The 22,571-nt window shown below is 40.8% G+C and overlaps 2 protein-coding genes across 4 annotated transcripts in view; both read right to left on the reverse strand.

Annotated features, from left to right (window-relative positions):
• The window catches only part of EHD4 (EH domain containing 4), a 31,057-nt gene extending 12,442 nt beyond the window's left edge, over positions 1-18,615 (reverse strand). The window contains exons 1-3 of the mRNA XM_005143917.3: positions 18,336-18,615; positions 10,463-10,639; positions 5,620-5,717 (exon numbers count right to left, since the gene is read on the reverse strand). Coding sequence (XP_005143974.2) covers positions 5,620-5,717; positions 10,463-10,639; positions 18,336-18,571 — 511 coding nt within the window. The 5' untranslated portion in view covers positions 18,572-18,615. The remainder of the gene's footprint in view (positions 1-5,619; positions 5,718-10,462; positions 10,640-18,335) is intronic.
• Positions 18,616-21,315: 2,700 nt separating this feature from the next.
• LOC101877213 (cytosolic phospholipase A2 epsilon-like) overlaps positions 21,316-22,571 on the reverse strand; it is a 33,661-nt gene continuing 32,405 nt past the window's right edge. For all 3 annotated transcript variants that reach the window (XM_034062199.1, XM_034062198.1, XM_034062200.1), the window contains one exon: positions 21,316-22,105. In XM_034062199.1, coding sequence (XP_033918090.1) covers positions 21,795-22,105 — 311 coding nt within the window. In that variant the 3' untranslated portion in view covers positions 21,316-21,794. The remainder of the gene's footprint in view (positions 22,106-22,571) is intronic.

Here is a 22,571-nt window from a genome sequence, read left to right on the forward strand (position 1 = left end):
GTCTTAAAAGGCTAGTTAATTAAATATTAATTCCCACCACATGTTTGATGGAGTTTGAACTGTAAAGAAACAATTTTACAGTTAACAAGCATATGTTAACTAGCAATAAATTTATTTTAAATATGAATTAAATATTAATGAAGCATTTCTTTTGAGAAAGAAAAGTTCACTTGCTGAAAATGGGTAAGAAACAGAGCTCATTAAAAACAAAAAGCCCTGAAAAAAATCTGTTCATTTTAATGAAAATTTCATTAGATGTGAACCTGGTTTATACACAAATGCAGTGGTTGCACATTAAAGTATACCTGGACTACAGAGAAGTGATATGTCATTAAATATTTCAGCATTGAGACACAATGCATTTAGGATCCTGTCACATACAGTACCAGTGTGTGGATTAGGGCTTTCAAAGCTGAGCAGTACCAGGTCAGCACTGATCAGTTTGGAAAACTTGACCAAAAAAACCTGGTGTTGATATTTCTCAGCCTCTTGATGCTCTGCCATGGCTGTTTCTTCAAAGGTTTACTCCCGGTGACTGATGTCACAGCAATTATATCCAGCCTGAGGACCTGTGTCTCACCAGGTACAATATTAACTGGCAAAAGCACATTAGAAAGTCGTAAGTCACCGCAGTACCCAGCTAAGGGACAGAGGAAAGCAGCAATCCACCAGCAGCACTGCAGAGCTATTGAGCTCATCCCAGGCTGCACAGGGGGAGTGAGCTGGTGTCTCTGGCAGAGGCATCACTGCTGGGTATCAACAGGCTGAGCAGAAACCACAGGGAAGAATAAAACGAATCAATGCAGAAGAGATGACAAAGTTTGAGAGAAACTGCATGTGGTTACCAGTCCTGGAAACACTGATAAGAGGAATGATCATGAACTCTCACGTATCACCAGCACGAAGCAAAGTGCCAGGCCCATGCATGACAGCCTTACTCAGAGATAGAGCTGTACAACTGTGCAGGATGAGCAGGGGACAGTTTTCTGTGTCAGTTAGCAATGAAGAGTTAAACAAATGGTAGGTTTCCCTTGGGGGCCCAAGGTAAACGATTTCTGCCTTCTACCATCTCCCAAAGCTTTTGCAATGCAGTGAACGATTAGGGAAGCTTGATGGGCTCCACCCATCCTGTCTGAGCACAGACAGTCTGAGCAGAGTCCAGTTCTTCCAGCCCTGGGGCCGGTAGTACTGGCACAGCAGAAAAGAGGTGGCTCTCAGATGAATGCTGCCATGAGGAGCCTCGGAACTCAGAACAGAGCCCAGTTACCAGATGAACCAGGGTTGGGCAGAGATCGAGTGATCCCACTTGCCATTTCTGCCTAAGTACCACACGACCAAGACTACAGTATAGATGTGGACAAATGCAGCCTTTCCCGCATTTTCTTCTAAAGCTCTGCCACTGGTGAGCACCTAAATTTCCCAGTCTTTCAAATGGAGCTCAGTCCTACATGAGAAGACGCTCTTTTTGCTGTCCAGGGTGGAAGATTCCAGCTATGTTAATGAAAGCCTGTCTCAATCCAGCGTTCCTGGGTAACACTGTTAACTGCACCCCTGTTGGTGGGCTAATCCTAAGGAGAATGTACAGTGCAAGGGAAGTGTCTCACTGCAAGAGAAAGCCTGACACAGTGCTGCAAATATATCCGTCACCTTACTTAATCCATGACTACATTTCCACAAGCCAGCTTGAACTGAGAAGATTACTTGTGTTTAAGTAATTCCAGTTCTAAAAATGCAAGCTAGCCCATTTTCTCCATGTTCTCTGAGCTCTCTCCCCATACTTCTTGAAGCCCTTGCCTTCGTGCCACTCAATCATGAACCAAACCCCACCTCCCTTTCTAAAATCAGTTCCTCCCCACACCCTGCTAGACATCGCTTCTCCTTCCTCCTCTCTTTACACTTACTGTTCCTTCCAAATCTTGCAGATAATACGAACATTTCTGCCTGACATGGGCTTTGTGAACGTCACTCATGATGCTTCTGTAGCATCAGGGGAGACGTTCATTGGATAAGCTTTGTATGACTGCAGACAATGCTGGCACAGGTCTGCACATTCTCCTCCAGCCACTTACGCAGCCCCTGCACTGACAGGCAGGAAGCTTCTGGCACATCCTCCTGCCAACAACAGAAGCTGGGAAGGTGTGCCAAGAGACACAGTGTTGAATGTTGCACCCTGTGTATATTTTTGACCCTTCAGAAAGTGATCGGTTCCTTTATCCATGGCCTGGATGCTTTCCAGAGTTATAAATAAAACATGCTGGGAAACTGTGCCTATCCTGCATTTTTACATCATCACTTTGCTGTTTTCCTGGTTTTTAAAACTGAAAGTTAACATTTGATTCCTTTTTTGGTTTCAGAAGACTTCACATTACTCCTTGTGATACCTGATAAATTCTATCATTATGCAAGCGTTACATTCATTCATATGTAATTAGTTAAGCAATTACAAGATGATGAAAAAAACCACCACCAACAAAGACTGAAGGTTTTACACTGAGGTTCTGTGATGTTATTCTGCCATCAGACCTATTAAAACATCACCAGTAAGAAAAAATGTTCAGTAATGTTAGAAACAAACTAAACTTCTAGAAAGGTAATTTAAAAACTCAGATATGAACAGACGCCAATAATGTGCAGAATAGAAACACTTCATCTAGGCTGTTATTAAATGCCATATTCCATGAGTGAATTACAAAAAAAAATAAATCTCATCTTGTATATATTATTTAGAAAACAGCAGAAAGATTAATAAGGAAAAAAAAAAACCTAAAAAAAAACCCCAAACAAAATCAACCAAAACCCAAACAAAACCACAAGAGAGAAATGGAAAGAAATTAAAAGCTTAAAAAAAATTGAACTCTAAGATTCTGAAGTGCAAAACTGTGAAATTGTCACAATTCTGAAAAAAAAATCTGAAGAATCACTCCTTAAACTTACAGCTTTCCTGGCGAGCACAGAAAAGCATCCCTATGTGTAAGTATGTAATCACCTTCACAGTGAAAAGGAAATGGCAGTTCCCATAATGAAGCACCCCAGCTGCAGCCTTTGCCATTAAGAAGCAGCCAAAGAATTTAAGGGGTAACAACACATTCTGTATGATGTGTGTAGGAGAAAAGCTTTGCTGGCCCTAAGGTGCACAAAGAGAACCTTCTCTGACACAGACACATTTAGGGGCAGCAGAAAACATCTTGTAGAATCCTGCTTACATTTGAACACAGTGATTTAAAGACTAATCTAAGCAACTCAAACTTCAAAACATGCTAAATTAGACTTGTACCATAAGTATGTTGAAGTCAGCCTGACTCCTTCAGGAAGCAGGTCAAACAGGCCTTGCTACAGGCAGCATCACAGAACGAGTTGAGTTTATACTCCATGAAACCAACTGTGTGGAAACTGCATAAGTAGCCCAAAAGTCATATTCACGAAATGCACCTGACTATGCAGTAGTTCAAAATGGGTGAGCACAGTATTGCCTAATCATAAAAGCATGCAATATGTGCATGCAATAGGTGCATACAGAAACTTGTAGGTACTCCAGGTATGCTCATGTCCAAGTATATCATGCCTTAAACCTTGATAGCAGTTGCCCTGCAAGCATGGGGCACAGAGAACCGTGCTCTAAAGCTAACCTGCCAAAACCTTATGTATGGAACAACCACCCCGGTTAAAGCTAAACCACATTTGTAACAAAAGAACTGTGCCAAGTTACATATTCAAGACAACCCTTAGCACACTTAACTAATCATGAAATCTAGTCAAGTTAAAGCCTGTGAAACAGGTAAGAGTTTGAAGTAATTGCTGAGCACTGTCAGTTTAGGTGAAAGTCTAACATACCAAGGGCAGGCCAGTTAGGCCAGTTAGAAACAATTGATAAGGCACATACAAGCAAGAAACAAGAATTTCTGGACAGTAAAAGAACAAGTCATATGTTTTGTAAAGCTTAAAGAGCAATTCTAGATGGCAGTGAAGAGCCATGGTCTTCTAAGCAACTACCAGTGAAACACAACTCTGTTCCATACATGCAGTCTGGGACTTCCAAAGCAATCCCTAATAGTGTTCAATTTTGTCACACAACTGGTCACTTTTTCAGTGGCATATTAATATGATGCTCTAGTTTTCTGCTTATTTCTTGTCCACTTCCATACTGCTGTGAAAGTGGCAACAGATACTTGAATGCTGCCAAGCATCATGTTCCCTTGATTTCACAGAGAGGGAGAAAGATGTGCCTAATTTTTCTTGTTGGAGGAAAAAAGGGGGGTTGAATGCACAACAGACAAGCAGAAGTAGAAAACCTGAGACCCTCTTTGATTCTACCAGACTTTCTGTGTAAACAGAGACTTAGACATTTTATGGACATCTCATGGGAAGATTTTTCAGGATTAAAGATCATTAGTTATACACTTGGTTATTTCCACCTAGAAATAAAAGTGCCAGCATGCAGTATTTGTTTTATTTATCTGATTTCATGGTATTTAAGCCTATGCTTGCTCAGATCTAGGCCACTCATGCTGTTGGTTTTTACTAATTCACTGATGTATCACACATAGGAAAACACAGCTCTCTCCCCAAGATGAATGCTTTATGAATGATAAAGAGGATAAAACCCTTACATTCTGTCACTAAACAAAGAACCCAGAAACATCTAGCAGACCAATTTACTAAGCAAGCATAGTTTAGATTGCAGTCCTAAGAATTTAGTCTCTTATTCTCTCAGTGCAATAGAAAGACAAGACTATGGTTGCATAATTGCCATATATTGTACTTATTCCAGGATTTCCTCAAAAAAATCCCAGGTGTGGTATGTTAAAGAACTGATTATTTTCCCTTCTCACAGACATCAAACACACAAGTTTCCATTTCTTAAGCAAAGGTCTGAAAACAGAGGGCAGCCTAAGCCACACACTGGACCACTGCCATTTACGACTCCACAGAAATCTGACATGGACTTAAATACAGCTGAAGGAAACAAGGAAGAAAGTTATTTACATTATGCCTTTTTGTTTTAGTAGTTTCTCAGAGACAGGTTGATTCCTCACACAGCATGTTAAAACGAGGTTCAGTTCTTTGCAGAATTCTCATTAAAAACATGCTCATTCCCCCTTCTTGCTGCTACCTTAATGCTTTCAATTGAAAATTATATTACATTATGACTGAGCAACCTTAAGAAGCAATGTTAGCAACTGTGCCTACAATAAAAGCACCTTATTTATAGCCCAACCCCCTCACAGTTATTAAACATAACCAGCTTGAAGAGCTATAGGTATTATGAAACTTTCATAATTCATGAATTCTACATTTATAAACTTCAGTAGTATATAGAAGAGTCTGTTATTACTTTGTGGAAAGCAATTAAAATGATGGAAATAAGGCTTTTTCTCAGAGCTTCAAAGCATTAACCAGTCAACAGAACATGCGGACATAGCCATTTGCAGCCACATAAGCAGGATGACAAAAATCCCAAACCCTCCAGTTTCCAAGAGAAAAAAATCCAAACCCTACAAGCAGCCTTAAATTTGGGTTTAATAGGCTTTGTATAGGAAAGTCTGGGACACAGCACCACTCAATACCACTAAAACAGGTCATCAACAGATGAGTATGTTACTTTCAATCCCTGCAACTCACCTCTGCTGATGCGCTGCTTCTCTCCAGAGAGAATACCAGGGCTGTCGATGATACTGATGCTCTTTAGTACCTGGTTAGGTAACTGAGAACACATGAACCTGCAGAAAATTAGGAGGGAAAAAGAAAAATATATTAACAATAGATGGAGCTCATGTATAGATTGTCCCTTGAGAGCTTCCCTTTATGCATCTGCTTTTAGAAAGACTCTACTGACATTAAAAAAATCATTTCTGAAGTCCCAATGAATCCCTATGTTTGGCAACTGTACATGTGTAAGAAAACAAAATGTAAATAGAGAGCTTTCCATAAATGAGAAAACATGGGAAAACCTTGTAAAAACTATGTCTGCTGCTGACAGAATTCCAAATTTTGCAAGAGCTGAGAACATTGGCCATATACACAACATTAAAAAGAGACTCCACAAAACAAACATGACCAAAATGTTTGTATGACCAAAATTACTACTGGCAAAAAAGAATTCTTCATGTACTCCAACTTCTGCCCAAATTCAAAGTGATTCAAAAGAAAAAGGAAGCAGGCAGAAAGTCATACTAACAGTATGCGCAGGGGGATTGGAACCAGATGATCTTTAAGGTCCCTTCCAATCCAAACCATTCTGTGATTCTATGAATATGTTTGTATTTCAGTCACTGGCAAGTCACCCTCTCACCTGCTCTTGCAGTATTTGAACGGCCCATCTTCCATCACCCTTCCTTAGGTGGAATGTGTGGAGGGCTGAAAACAACACAGTTTCTCCCACAAACCTAGCCAAAGCTTTCACATTGCCAGAACCAAGAGTTCAGATTACATACAGCATGCTCTAAACAATAACCTCCTGCCTCTGTGGAGACAAATTCAATGGTGGTATTATGAAAAATAAATAATTCATGAGGCCTCCAAGTGTCATGCAGAACACCGGGTGTGTTAAACACAAGCTACTCTGATGCTTCTGGGGAGGCTGATTGAAGAACTTCACCTCCCTTCATCATAAACTGCCTTTAAGAGATTTGCATAAGAGTTTAATCTTCTTATCAGGCAGCAGCTGAAGACTGTACTAACAAGCACACAAGGCAACCTACCCACCTCCTGTGAAGCTGCCCATAGGCAGCCCAGAACAGGATCAAGTTGCAGGCACAGGCTGTAAGAAACCCTGGTTAACCCCTCACTTTAGAAAGCACGCTGCCTCAAGGGTATCACAGACAGCAAACCTTAACCGTGCCAAAGTCAAGCAAGAACTTTAAGACCAAAGATAACCTGAGTTAGGCAGAATTCAGGCAAATAGGAGGTACAAAACGTAAGGGACAACAGTCTGGAAGCTTTTGTTGGACAGGTCACAGTCCAGATGATTCAAAGGAAATCAGGAAGAAAAAAAATCCTTGCACCTCGCTTCACCTTGTTTTTTGGGTGACCTTGTAGTCATGAGTCTGTGACAAAAGCACACAGCATCCCTTCTTGGGTACAACAGAAACAGCAGCATCAGCTACACCTCTCCCTGAAATTCAAGAGGGAATAAAGAAACAGCCATTTTGGCCTGATAAAACCTTAGCATATGCAAAAAGCACTATCCTTTATGGGTTTTATTTCTGTTTTGGGCTTGGTTTGTTTAAATTTTTTAGTGAACAAAATTAAAAATGAATTTTTAGGTTTTGATTTTGTTTAATTTTAGTGAACCACCAGGTACAGAAAGTACTATATATCTGAAGCAGACTCTTCCATTAAGGCTAATTTTCTACAAGCTTAAGGGACACTTTTGAAAGAGCAGTGAGGTATTATTGAATAAAATAACTTATTTTTTAACTTTCCTAAACCTAAAGGATACACTATGTTAAAGCAAACACATTTTGTGGAAACATAGTGGATATGTATGAGCCACAAAGAAAATATATTTGACTGTGCTAACCATTACAGAAAAATACATCACTGCTATATACAACATGAAGTAGCTTTCATAAACTTGTGTCAAGACTGAATTTTCATATATATATACATATCTATTTAATCACTTAATTTCAACACTAGAAGCCCAGCACTTGATTAGTAACACAGAGATGTTTCTAGACCTATCTTATGGGAAGATGGGCACCACTGTTTCAGCTGAACAATATAGTATTTTGATTTAGGCATTACCCATAATGGAGCAGCTGGAAAAGGCTGTGCAACAAAACAGAGGACAACAGGCCTCAGAAATGTAAGGACACTGCAGTCTTTGCAGCAGTCATTAGTGGCAAAGGGAGAAATGAAGTATATAGGAAGAGGATATGAAATAGAAAGATAAACTCTGAATTAACTTTTAGAATATAGCCATAATCCAAAGAAAACAGATGGGTTAAAAATCTTACATCAAATTGTTTTAATTAATAATTATTAATTATTAATATTTCAGACAAAATTGTAATGCTAGTTGTATTTGAATACGTCTTTTCAACATCGAGACTTGGCTCTGAACCATTACTTCTTACATGACCTGTATGGTAAGTGCTGCATCATAAAAAGCAAACTACATACTCTCTACCTAATGAAAACAGATACGAATAATAAAAAGCATTACAAATACAGTTGTGTGAGTGAGATTACTGTAACTGCTTATGACACATTAGATCTTTGACACTATCATATCATAAAACTATTGTTAAAGAAAACCAGCATTATTAGATTATCCTTGCCAAAATGAGTTACATTGTTTGCAAAAATGAAATTAACAGGGCTGTAATCATCTGGTGATTTTTTATTTTTTGGGTCTTTTGCATTAACTTTGGATGACTTGAAGAATCCAGTAAGAACTTGTACTCCTCCTTTTTGTGCCCATTCAGATATTTATTAGAATAGTAGACCATACATTTCTTCTCAGCAGCATCAATTTACTTCCTGATCATCCGGTATGCTGCAGTATTCTTTCCTCACTTACTTTAACCTGCATGCAAAGGCACACTATGTCCTGTCTCCATCCCCTTCCCCCACAGCTTACTTAAAAGTGCACAGGAGAAATAAAGAGACAAATTTCTCCATTCAGGAACCTTACAGTCTATCACAAGCAGTGAGACACAGGGGGAAGTAAGAAGGGGTCATGGAAAAAAGAGGTAACATAAATGAATTAATGCAGGTCATTAGTAAGTACCAGCTTTGATTGTACTACTGCGTTCCCGTTTGGTTTTAGTTTCTCCATTACCTCATCCACTGTTTCCTTTCATGTTACATTTAGATAAGAAGGGCATTTAACTGCACAGCCTAAGCGTCCATATCCTTAAGTTCTTCCATAAGGCAAAACACTAGGATTGGGAAATAGTTTTAAAAACAAAAGTAGGGGTAAAGGGGGGTGGAGGGGGTGGGGGATGTTGTGTGTGTAGAGAAAAATCTGTTAAGACTGTAGTGAAAAATGTAATATTGGGTATAAATGATTTTCAGCGTGGCAAGTGAGAGAAGGAAAAGTAAAATTATGATTGCAGGTAAGAACAGGGAGATGTTATTCAAAGATACTGAACTGAAGCATAAAACATTTTTACGTAGGTGAAGAAGGAAAGAGAAAAGAGTTGACAAGTCTTGAAGAATCAGCAATATGATCAGAGTGGCATATTGAGGGTGATACTAAGGGCATGTGAGATCTCCACTGCAAAGCTAAGAAGGAAATATGACTATTGGAGAAGATAAAGTTGCCCACAGCACTGTGGTATAACAGTATCACAGTCACCAAAAGAACTGGAATAATTTAGTCAGTTCCTTTGAATGTACATCTTTTTAGCTAATAAATAGAATCATAGAATAGTTAGGGTTGGAAAGGACCTTAAGATCATCCAGCTCCAACCCCCCTGCCATAGGCAGGGACACCTCACACTAAACCATATCACCCAAGGCTTCATCCAACCTGATCTTGAACACTGCCAGGGATGGAGCATTCACAACCTCCCTGGGCAACCCATTCCAGTGCCTCACCACCCTAACAGTAAAGAATTTCTTCCTTATATCCAATCTAAACTTCCCCTGTTTAAGTTTTAACCCATTACCCCTTGTCCTATCACTACAGTCAATCTTGCACAAGATTCACAACCTGACACAACTAGCTAAACAGATGATTTAGCAAAAAAAAAAAAGTGTCTACCATTCATCCAAGCAAACACATAGCATTATTAGATGTCCTATGCAAATATTTGACTATTGTGCAAAATACTATGTACAGTATAATTATATTAATTTTTCATATAGAGCATAATGGTGGGCAAAGTAAGAAACAGAACAGTGATCTGGAGGACAGGACTTAGCCAATAATCTTACAGAAGGGGGCCTTGGACCATAAGGTTATTATTTAAAATGGGAGTTGGCTGCAGCTTCCCACAGCACATACTCTTATCACTCTGCGAAGTGATAGCCAAGCCAACTATAAGCAGCTATAAACTTTCTTTTGTGAATAAGCACAGCAAGAGATAAGGTCATACATGACGAACTTTTAACACGTATGCCAGCATTTATCAGCCAAACAGGAAAGTTTATTGTTAAAAGAGAACCAATTTAGATTAGTTGGCTTAAAAAGCCAGGCCTCTATGTCAAGTTACCATCAAATACAGGAAGAAAACAAGGTGATTGCTCACACAATACGAGCAAAGTTATTAATAACTTTAAACTGGAAAGATTTAGCCTTCTACTTAAGTTACCTATGGCAACATCCACAGCCCCTAAACAACTCTTCCCTGTTTTGCAAATATACAGTAGCCACCCAGACACTAATTCTATCATGCTGGTCTATGGGGCTCCTTGAAGACCAGGTAGTCAAAATTAAACATTTAAGAGCTTGAATGTGTACTTATCCAGAAGGCATATACAAATTAGAAGATGGCAAGCAAACAGATCTCACCTGTTCAGGAAAGCATTTCCAAAGCGGCTGAGTTTACGGAATGGCTTCTTAGGATCAACAACTAGAGCATTTCCAGGAACATTTCCTTCTGCATCTCCATACATCACAGCAATAAAAGAATCTGTTGTAGGCTCTGGACCAATCCGCATGCCTGGAAAGTCTTGTTCGAGCAGGTATCTAGAGATGGAGAATACATGAAATAACAGAATGAATGACTGGAAACTATAAAAGCAAATACCTATAATTCACTTGAAAATCCCCAAGAATATACACTCTCTAGAATAATAAAAATACATTTTTCTTGCATTACATTATCCCTGCTAACTAGGGAGAGAGAAAAACAAACCAAAGCAAAACCAAAAACAAAACCAACTGACTTCCAGGTTTTCCACAATTACTAAGTATAATGATAAAGTAAAGCCCTTTACAAAAAAAAGGGTGAGAAGTATTCCCTCAACTGCAGCACCTGAACTCTCCATGTGGATACTTCTACCAATAATCCCAGTGCTGTACATTACACTACAAGACATTGCTGCTTTTGTGTGTGCTTTCAAGCCTACACAAGTGCTGCTGGTACTAAAAGGGAGTGGTTTGAAACAACACATAAGCAGCATTAGCGTGCTGACAGATCTAACCCTTCAATGAACTCAGTACGATTTTAACTACTTTAACTCACCTAACCACAGGCAGCAATAATATTCACAGTTATGAGGCAATAGTAAAATATGTTTGGGAGTGAGGAAAGGATTTTTTTCCCTTTGACTCACATATTGAAAAGGAATAGTTAACTAAGTCAGACCTGCAGAACTTGAGGCCTAACAATAACATACTTCTGGGAGGCATCAGGCAGTGCTGTACCAACAGAAAACATCTTGCATCTCAATTGGAGTAGTCCTCTCAGAGATGGAGACAATACATACTCAAAGTACCAAGTCTGATACACCAAGTCTGGACTTCCTGGGCAACAAGGTCTCAAACAAAGGATGTGGATGTTTAAATGCTAAAACTTAATGGAACTGGAGCATGTATTCACAAAAAAATACATGCTAAAACCAAAGTGTTTTCAAGAATGCTGTAATGTAACATTACGGGAACATTAGAATTCTCCAATCAAGTCATCTTGTACTTACTAATTCCATGGGTTCCAAGTTACCCTGGAGTTCTGAAAATAAACCCACAATTCTAACCAATAACAATTTAACTTTACATAATCAAAGCTGCATTTAAGCAAGAATTTTTCTACAGGCACAGGTGATGGTCCTACATCCAATGACAGCACTAGTTAGGTTTGAGCACATCTATAGTAACAAGTCTTTGAATAATAGGTTTGTTCTGGCTCTTAATCCAACAGCCCTATGCTTGTTCTGCTATCATTTCACAATTCAATATTGATTTGAGAGGACTTGCAGGCTGCTTTTGCTGAAAAAACCCCAACAAAACAAAACCACTTTACAAGGTGTCTGTACATGCTGAACAATCTGTTTGTCTTTAAATTCAATACCAAACATTCACAGACTTTACAGATGAGTGTACAGAAGCTGAATTTAAGGAACTAAACATACACTACACATTTCAAAGACCGTTTTCCACCACCCTTACCAAACCAGCTCAAATCAGCTCAGTCTATGATATGGGAGGCTCAAAGCACAGACGAGTTATTTACATGGTATTTCCTGCAGCTTTCTGCTTCCAAACAAACCAAGAAAAAATAATAAATAAATGCCAATGCTAAAATCTGTGGGAACGAAGGAACAGAAGAGCACTCATGCCAGAACATGCCAAAGTCAATTTGTTTTACTCCTAGAATAAGCCATACCTAATGCACATTAACAGGAAAATAAAACTAGCCCCTCTCCAAAAGCAATAAAAGCCCAATACAACACTCAAACCTCTCTGCACAGGCAGGAGTGTACAATGCAGCAGATCCCTCATTTTACGAAGTTGATCATGTAACAAAATGAAGATAAAACTCCCCTGATAGCATCTGAGCCCTTCATACATGGAAACCCCAGACTGTGAAGTGTCACAGCGAACAGCTGAATATCTGAAATACAGAAGTGTGTTCCTACCTCCTCACAGAACAACACTGCAGACTAGAGCCCTCTTGAACAGGATGCAAAGGCTAACTCACAAGAGCCACTGCAATTTTCCAGACTGGACTTATCTACAGAATTGATTTTGAAAGATCAATTACATTTTTCTCTTCTAAAGCAAGGTTTTCAATGTGCCATAATAAAAGGTTCTACTTCAAGGTCTCAGAAATCTGCTTTTCTTCATCGCCCCTCTTTCAAAAGAGAAAGGATCTCTGTGCGACTCATAATTAAGTTCTTTTCATGATACAATTGTCATTCCCAGACTTCTGCTGACAGAGGCAGCAATCCATAGAGTGGCAACACATATGGCAAGAAACTCCCAGAGCAGCAGTAAAGAACATCTTACTCACCCAAATGCACATGACCAAAGTGCCATATCCCAGGTCAGAGAAAACTACATGATGGGATCTGAATACAGGATAAGACACCTCCAGGGTAATAAGATAATTGCTATCCAATGTAAGCTCATGAACCTCCCAGGTATGGTTATGGACATTCCATGGTGGTGGTCTTTTAGATAGCTAAGAAAATACTCTTATGGCCTCCTCATGAAGTTGCTGCACATGTAACACTTGCAGAGTTTATGAAGAGTTGGAACTATGGAGCATCTTTCATGATTTGCAACATCTGTATTTTCAGCTTGGAACTCAATAATGCAAATTCAGATTACCCACTTACTGAAATGACTGAAGAAGAATAAGGTGCTATTGAACTGCAATGGTACTTCCAAGTTAATGGCAAAGGCAGCTACAAAAATCAGGTTTTTGTAGTGATAATAATCCAGGAAGGCAAGATCTCCTTCCAAATACAAAGACCCACCCAACCAAATCACAGTGCTGAGCCTGGTCCAGCCATTCAACAGACATAGGAAACACTTTTCAAAGCAGGTATTTTCCATCAAGACTGATTCATAGTTGCACATCAAGAATCATACTAAAATAAATCCTAGTACTTGAGCAGTGGCTGTACAAGTGTGCTGGTTTTGGCTGGGATAGAATTAATTTTCATCACACTAGTTAGTATCCGGCTATGTTTTGGATTTGTGCTGGAAACAGTGTTGATAATAGCGATGTTTTTGTTATTGCTAAGCATTGCCAAAACAGAGTGAAGGCCTTTGCTTCTCATCTCACCCCACCAGTGAGTAGGCTAGGGGTGCACAGAAAGCTGGGAGGAGACACAGTGGGGACAGCTGACTACAAGGGATATTCCATACGATATGGTGTCATGCTCAGCAGATAAAGCTGGGGGAAGAAGGAAAGGGAGGGATGTTCAGAGCGATGGTGTTTGCCTTCCCAAGTAACCATTATGTGTGATGGAACCTTGCTTTTCTGGAAATAGCTGAACCAATGGGAAATGGTGAATGAATTCCTTGTTTTGCTTTGCTTGTGCATGCAGCTTCTGCTTTACTTATTAAACTGCCTTTATCCCAATCCATAAGTTTCCTCTCTTTTGCTTTTCCTATTCTTTCCCCATCCCACCCAGGCAGGTGAAGCAAGCATGCAGCTGTGCAGTACTTAGTTGCTGGCCAGGGTTAAGCCACAACGCTATCTCATATACAACTAAACAAACCCTAACCTTTTCGCTTGGTCACTTAAAGAAAATTAAACCATGACAACAAGCTATATCATACTTCCTCACTGCATGAAAATATCAGTTTCATTTAGCTACACAAAAAGGATAAGCAGCCTTCTGTAAACTGAAAAGTTGCAAATTGAGCAGTACAGTATGCTATATTAACACAAGAAAATACCTGGATTTTTAGCATCTGCAGCTGCATGCCCTTTTCAGGAATTTACAGCAGAGAGGGAGTTCAAAAAGGTTCACAGGAAGAATGCTTAAAAATAGCAAACTCCCAAAGACAGTCTAGATCAAACAACAGACATCCTGTTGACTCTTCTCCCTTTGTTTTTACCTGGGCTATAACCTTTCTGCTTTGCCAATAAACATTAATCTATGTTCCTTTGCAAGATGTATAGCCAGGCTATGGAAAAATGGTTTACAAAGTTCCAGAGACAGCAAAGATTGTTCACAATTGTGGATACAGATAATCATCTGAACTGTAAATGACTTGGCACGAACAGAGGTGAACTGGACAGGGCAGCATAGATACCCTGTGATGCACTGGGAGACAAACTCAGATCTCCCTTCATAAGGCTGCTCACCTCCATACCACATCCTGCACCAAGTCATCTATACTTTCAAACAAAACCACAACAAAACTAGCAGATGATTGCTTTAGTTAAGAATTCTGCTTCAAATACTTCAAATTAAACTTTCATGTAGAGCTAGTGACACAGAAGTTCCAGCTGTCACCAGAAGAAATTAAGATGAACCTTTTCCCCTGTGAAGGAATAGATGCTGCCCATTCCTGCAATTCAAGTGATTGCATGCTACTTGCAGACTCCAGATATTATGCATACAAAAGGGTGCTTTCATAAACCCCAGCTCTGCTGAGTTAAATAGAAGGAAGTTTACCATTTTAGCCTCTGAGTAATACCTGTGAGCACAGTAAAAGCACAGCCTAGCAAGCTCAGGAATTTACTTCTGGTTTTCCTCATCTTGACAAGTTCTTTTTTTTTTTTTAAATAGTCTCTTACACTTCTAAATCGGAAAACTTATAAACAAGATAAACATTATTAGACTAGAAGTTTAATTCATTGTTAGAAGGAAACAAAAAGGTCAGAAACTACAAACTTGAAGCTCCTATCTTTTTTTCGTATACTACAACTCTCCTGTCCCTCCTTCCCGGCTTCTTTCTCTAAAGCAGCCAGGAGAAACTGGAGAATTACAGAAGCTGCAAGGACAGGCAGCTCATATAAGACAGGCATTTGGCTCTCACCCGTTAAAAACAGACAAGTATTAACATTTGGGCCTGGATATATTTATTTGAATTGTCAGCTTTGTCAGATACTTGACTAAAGCTGTATCACCATGTTACACCTTTGACAGTGAAACTGGCCTGTTTCACTGCATTGTTCCAAGACATAAACAGCATCAAGTGAAAAACCAGAAGAGCTGTTAGAAACCTGGAAGTGTTTGTTTGCATCTCTTAATCCCCAGGGACATTCAGTCATTGCTAGATTAGTGTTTTCCATGAAGACTTAATGGAAGGAACTGGGTGGATGTGGATGTGTCAGAGGTATGAAAATGTTAAGTTCTCATGATAAGGTCTAAATCAAAGTAAATCCCAAATGAATATATGTCAGTTAAACAGAACTGTTATGTTCAAACATAAAAAATAGTAAACACTCAAACAGATCTAGCATGTCCTGCTGACTATGAAAAGGAGAAATGTGGAATAAAAGTCAGTTTTAATTAAGATTTAACAAAATGCTTGCTTGCTAAAATGCTAGTAGGGGAAAACCACTATAGTTGAACTTCATTCTAAGAAAAACTATCTATAATAAGCCTGGAATTATAACCATCTTGAGTGTATATGACATTTTTCCATGGGAAATTCAGCCTACCAGAGGGGAAATTTATTTGTGACTGACCTGGCCACTATAATATTTTCCCATGTCATCCTCTAAGCCTTGCCTTCAGCATACGAGCACTTCTCTTTTCTGTTTTTCTTTTTCTCCTCTGAATTGGATTTTGAGTAACAGCTACTGTGACACTATTGTCTAAGCTGCTGCCCATCTTGAATGGAGCATTTTCTCATGCTTATTCAGACAATTATTATCTATTCTATAGCAAACACTGATGTAATGCATGTTCATCATGGTGAGGTCAGACTGTGGTCCTTTAGAAGCAATCACAGCTGCTGTTACTTGGCTAGGGCTCTACAGACAATGCCTGTCTTCTTCAATACCTAGTAAAGGGTTAAACTGTTCTGCAATCTACCTAAAAAGGGGACAGGAGAAAGGGGCAAGTGCATGAAGAGAAGGGCACATCACAGTAATCTCCTCCATTGAGTCAGGTAGGTTAATAAAATGTGTAAGAAAGCATCTTCAAAACTATCTCTGTCAAATTTGTCTGGGTATCTTCATCCAGCAGTGATCAATACTAAAAAGAAAGCTGAAAACAGCAGTAATAAATGACACTTCATTAGGTTTGTATGTTTGTATCAGTCAACCCTACTGCTCAGTATTTGATGGTTGCAGTGATAACAAGTTACTTGCAAAGCAACAGTACCAAAAATACATCTAAGGCACTGCAAGGAGTATCAGCATTTCTAAGTGCAATACTGGCTTGCACTCTAGTAAAATATGGACAGCTATAAAGGACAGAAAAGTTGACCATACATAAGTCAAAAAAGCATGCTCTCATCCAAGGCAAACTCTTAGATGGGAGGGTGAGGGGGGGCAGAAGTTTCCTCTTGATTGTAAATGACACAGCAACTCAGCTGACAGGCAGAACAGGTTCTGGTACATACACATCTGGGACCATTCTGTCTCTGTATTATCCATGCCCTGTCCATGAGCCTGGTAACAATGTGTATCTGGAAAGATAGACAGACTGAAAGAGCAACTGTCATTTTAAATAAGAAAATGAATCTGCAAGGCTAGAGAAATGCTGGTAAGCCCCAAATCACCTCCGTGTCAACACACACCTTCTTGTGAGTACCTTCTGCCTTTTGGGATCCTGAAACTAAGTTTATCTTCTTTTAATTACAGCCCTATTTCTATTTTTACAGTATTTCTCTGAACAAAACCACTTGAAGCGTTTGCAGGAACTTGGTAATAATCGCTAAACAACCATGTTCAACTTTATGCTTCCAATTAGCTAGTGGTAAAACCAGAAAAGAAACATGATTAGATCTGCAAGCATCTGGAAAGCTCTCAGGTGAGTAAAGGTAAACATTGCTCTTCAGTGGAGAAGGGAGGTAGCTCTTCTGCACTGTGAAAACAGTGTTACAGCAAGGCTGCCTGTTACCTTTGGAACCAAAAGAGAAACATCTGTAAAATGTACAGAAGGGCTGTAATGAACTTTGGATATAATAAGCATGTCAAAATTTGATCCAAGTGACCGATTAGCATCTTTTGCAGAGTTCTGTACAACCTCAGACTGATTTGTAAGAGGCATATGAAAAGCACACTCAAATTATGCAAAATATTCACAAGCACTGCCTGATGCACACTTCAGCTTCCTAATACCAGTCACCAACAAGCAGCATTAAGGGAGACAGGAAAGACAACAAATACTAAAACAACAGCAACATGGTTAAGTTGCCTTATTAGTAATATTGCTTGTTCAAAGAGTTGGGAGGGGGGGGGGGGGGGGGGGGGGGGGGAGAGGACTTTCCAGACACAATGCGGATTTTGCCCAGAACTGTCGTTTTGTTTCTGTTATCTTCACATCCAATCTATGCGTTAAATTACTTTCGGGAACGGAGGAGGAGGAAGGAGATACGGTTAAATGGTCTGCAATAGCCGATGTAATCATGCCGTTTTAACGCGAAGTGCCTATGCTTCCTTCAAAATAACTTAGCGACTAAGAACTGAAGCTATGAGGAAGTAGACATTGAGGTTACACTTCTCAGCAGAGCACGAAATCGAGACCCTATTCTTAAGCAGGAAGCTGACATGTAACAGAGCGGAGAGCAGCACGCATCTTCCACACGGCACGGGGGACTCCCGGACCGCACAGCAGCCCCGGTGCTGTGCTCCGTTCCCCGGGACGGCTCGCTGCTGGCACGCAGGAGGTATTTATCGCGCAGCAGGAACGCCCTGGGCAGGAGCGGACTGAGCACTGCGGCGGGGCGAGGCTAACACGGCGCGGGCAGGCACCCCCGAGCCGGGGCCTCGAGGAAGGAACCACACACCGGGGGAGTCGCCTACCGTATGAAGGTGGTCTTGCCGGTGCTGTACTGCCCCACCAGCAGCACCATGGGCTTGTTCTCGAAGTCGGCCTCCTCCAGGGCGGGCGAGTGGAAGTCATGGAAGCGGTAGTGCTCCTCCAGCGGCAGCAGCTTACGGAGGTAGAGGTCCCGCAGCCCACCAGTCACCGTCTGCACCACGTCGGTGCCACCTCCGCGCTCCCGCCCGCCGCCCTGCTTCCCCAGCCAGCTGAACATCCCGACAGCGTCCTACCGCACTGCCGACAGCCAGCGATCCGCACAGCACCGCAGACAACCGCCGGCGGGGCGGGCAAGCCCAGCCCACACCCGGCCCCGGGAGGGGCGGTGCTAGTGCTAGCAACACGGCCGGGCTTAGCGGCGGAGCGGGCAGCGCCCCTCGCCTTGGTGTCGGGTCTGGGGTGTGTGTGTGTGTGTGTGCTTTGGTGTTTGTTCGTTGTTATCTCTTCGGTCACAAACTCGCCTCTGGAGGTTAACTGTACCCTCTGCTAAAGTGTCAACCCCCGGAATGAAATCCAGAAAAACCCTTCCACAGCTCCATCTGAACACGGAATCGCCCAAATGCTTTTCATGTTTTACTGATGATGGTTGCTGGATTCGGATGCCTAAGAAGTGTGTGACTAAGCGCCGTGGATGTTAGCCTCGACGTTAGGCAACTAAGGAAAACTCTTGGTATAACACTGAATTTTGCTGTGTATAGCAGACACAGTCATTAGTTTTAACCTTACACCTTCATATTCTGTTAAGGCACGTGGGAGGATTACCTTTTCCATTGATTTTTACAACAGAATTTAATGGAATACAATGCCATAATCACTAAAGCATTGAAGTAAAAATAATATTTTATTTCTCAGAGATAAAAGTTTTTCTGTGCTCACTTATTGCTTGCAAAACAAAAGCCTCCCAGTTAAAAACAATAAAAGAAAGGAAAATATAAAATAAAATAAACCCTGGAAGGAAGAGGGGTATTTTTGGCTGAATCTGTGCTTACACATTTTGCATGTTTCTTTTGTGTCAAACTTATGGTCTTGGCTACTTTGCAACACCCTTATGAAAATCCCCTTTTGCTGGTCCAGCACATCTGCCAAGTCACATCTTTAGCTATGTACCTTTCTTCCTTCTAATTTCCATCTGGAATACTGCATTTTCTCTGTATGCTCTAGCTCTTTTCCAAACACATCAGCAAGTTTAGATATGCCCTTTCCATTTCCCTCCTTCCCATGCTGTTCCTCAAAGAACAGATGTTAGGCTCTAATAATGCTCAGTCCTAAGAATTTAACCACTCTGCCTTTTCTTGGTTCCTTGCTTCACGTTTTATTTAGGGCTGTGCATGTGTTTTGCAACACTTTTGTTGCAATTTCCATGCTGAGTCTAAAGATTTTATAGTATTTCATGTAGGGTCTTGCTGACCAGCTTCCTCATTTTAAAAGGGCATGTAGTGATAGGACAAGGGGGAATGGTTTTAAACTGAAAGAGGGGAGATGCAGATTGGACATTAGGAAGCAATTATTTCCTGTGAGGCACTGGCATTGGTTGCCCAAAGAACTTGTGTCTACCCCATCCCTGGTAGTGTTCAAGGCCAGGTTGGATGGGATGAGCTTTAAGGTCCCTTCCAACCCAAACCATTTCATCATTCTTTTAAAACCCTCTTTTCACAGTTTGCTTTTGCATTCTTCTCATTTTAATTACTTTTCCCCATAAGTTAATCCATTGTAATTAAGTCATCATTGCAATTACTTACATCTTCTGCATGTTGCTTCAATAAATTGTTTTAAGAGAGTCCTTTAGGAGTTCTGACTACTCCTGATGATTTCTCATATGCAAAAATATCTGAGCTGTGGAAAACCTAAGTACTGCAGTCTGGGTGAGTGCTTTCCCACTGTCTTTTTTGCATCCACTGTCTTTGGTGACTGCAGAACATCACAGAAAGAGGGCAGGTACCACACTGTCTCAGACTGTCCTCCCAGCCTCTGGGGATTGATGATTCAGTGCACGGCTGAGTCAGATGCAGAGCCTTTGTATGCTTTAGTCCTTAAAAAAGAGAGGTGCACAGTCACTCCTGGTTCATCTCCTGCAGGGCACTCCAGATTTCATAGAGCCTTCCCTTCTCTGCCTTTCGATCCTGTTGTCCTTCTCCTAGGCTGCAGATTCCTTATCTATTTGCCCCTCATGTGGAAGCTGTTCCACCTCTTTGATAAGCCCTGACATTTTCTTCTGAATGCAGAGAACTCAGAGATACTGAATCATTATTTCATGTAAAGCTTTTTGCAATGGGGTAAAGTGTTCATTGTTCTCTGTGACCCCTTCATGGCTGCTGGAAAGCTGCAGGAAGGGCAGGGAAGTGTTTGCACTCACACACCTCATTCTGCTTCAGACTTCCTGCCTAGATGCTTCCTGCTGTCAGTGAGATGATTTTTGCCCTTCAGACAATAAAGCTCTAACTGTATATGGGAACCTGGGAGTGTTTCCAAATTCCCAGGTCTGGCTATGGCCTCTGGCTACATCCCATCCCATACTGCAGTGAGATCCAGCATGACTGCCTGCTCTTTTTGCTCTTGTTTCTTCCATGGGAGGTAAACCCTGGGCATAGAGCCCATACAGGAGCTGTATGGGCTCCTGTAGTGTGCAGCACAAGTAAGCATTCACTGACCTAGGTGGCAAACAGAAGGATTATGTTTTGTGCACCACCAAGGATGAGAACTTAAAGCTTTAAACCTTTGGTACATATCAATAACATGTAAATCCATCTAATAAAATACATTAGCCTGAGCCGGTTCTTGTAGAGGAGGGTCTTAAACATAATCCTAAACTCAAGGAGTCCCAGGAATCTGGGGAAGTCCACATCTAGATCTGGAGCAGTTATAATTTCATCTTCAATAGTTTTTCGGCAACTGTGAGATAAATTTGTTTGTTGTCTCACTAATAGAGGAAGAAGTACCTAAAAGAAACAGCTTTAACATGTATTTGCTGTGAAAAATGTTTATTTGCTGTAACTCAAAAAAGCTGTTATTTATAAACTTTAATATTTATTTACAATCACATAAAGACTCCTTAGTTCACAAAATGGGCTTCTTGGTTTTGTTCTAGAAACAATGGATTTTGTTCTCTGCTGCATTTCTGGACTGGCAATCCTCTCTTTTTACAGCGCACAAACACAGTCAATGTAAACTTCCTCATGTTTCCTTGTCCATGCATTTTGGCCTTGGCCTGAAAGGTCACTTCTTCAAGAATGAGTGGAGCACGGCCTCACCTAGCCATGCTCCTGTCATTGTCAATGAGGGAAGCACATTAATTCGTTAAGGAAGAGCTCTGCTTTTTGTGTTTATTTCCTTCACTGACCCACAGGCACAACAAACAAAGTGCTATTCTTAGCATTCTTTGGCTTTTCTTCACTTCCTAATCAAATTCCTTTTTTTCTTCATTAACAGGACTCATATATATTTTATTTCATATTCCCCAGTGCTGGGCAGTCAGCCAAATGCTGGGTTCCCTCTTTGTCAGGCCCATATGTACCACCCCCATCGGGTGTCTTTTGCAGTGGTTGCTCTTCCTTATGCTGCTTTTTCCGCTCCACGGCAGTACGCAAGGCCTGAATTATCAGATCTTTATTGTTCTGGATGTTGTAGTAACTTAGGTTCACCAGTTTGTCAAAATTTTCCTCTGAATAACTCAAATTGTTTATGTAATATGGACCACAGGAATCAGCAACGTCAACATCACCCTCTGCCATCTCCGAGGGACTACGTTTCACACCTAAAGAACAAAACAGTTACTCAGTTAATTAGCAAAAAGCAATTAGGATCAGGGTGTTTCTCAGGCATGTGCATGGAATGGATCACAACTCTATTTTTTTCCCTTCACAGCCATTTTATTGCAGGGATATTTGGTTGTCAGGAGGGGGTGGTGGTGGGAGTAAGGGTTGTCCTGGGTACACTTGAAAATGCCTAAACAGGTAGAGTAGGTCTTTTGAGCTCAGGAGGGGGAGAATCCTTATGTCCTGCTCTAGGTGTGGAGTGAGCTCAGCATGGGCCCCAGGTCTCCCTCAGTACCAACAGTTTCTCAGCCCCAGCCTCTCTCCTTGCTGCTGTCTCCCAGCCATTGCAGCACCCTCCATTTCTACCTAAGGTTCAAGTAAATGGCAGCTACTCTTTCTCTCTTTCCTTCACTTCTCCCAAAGCAGACAACAGCAGCAAGAACTCATGACAGCATGGTTTCTCTC

The sequence above is a fragment of the Melopsittacus undulatus genome, chromosome 4, assembly GCF_012275295.1.
Source record: "Melopsittacus undulatus isolate bMelUnd1 chromosome 4, bMelUnd1.mat.Z, whole genome shotgun sequence".
In the NCBI taxonomy this organism is placed as follows: domain Eukaryota; kingdom Metazoa; phylum Chordata; class Aves; order Psittaciformes; family Psittaculidae; genus Melopsittacus; species Melopsittacus undulatus.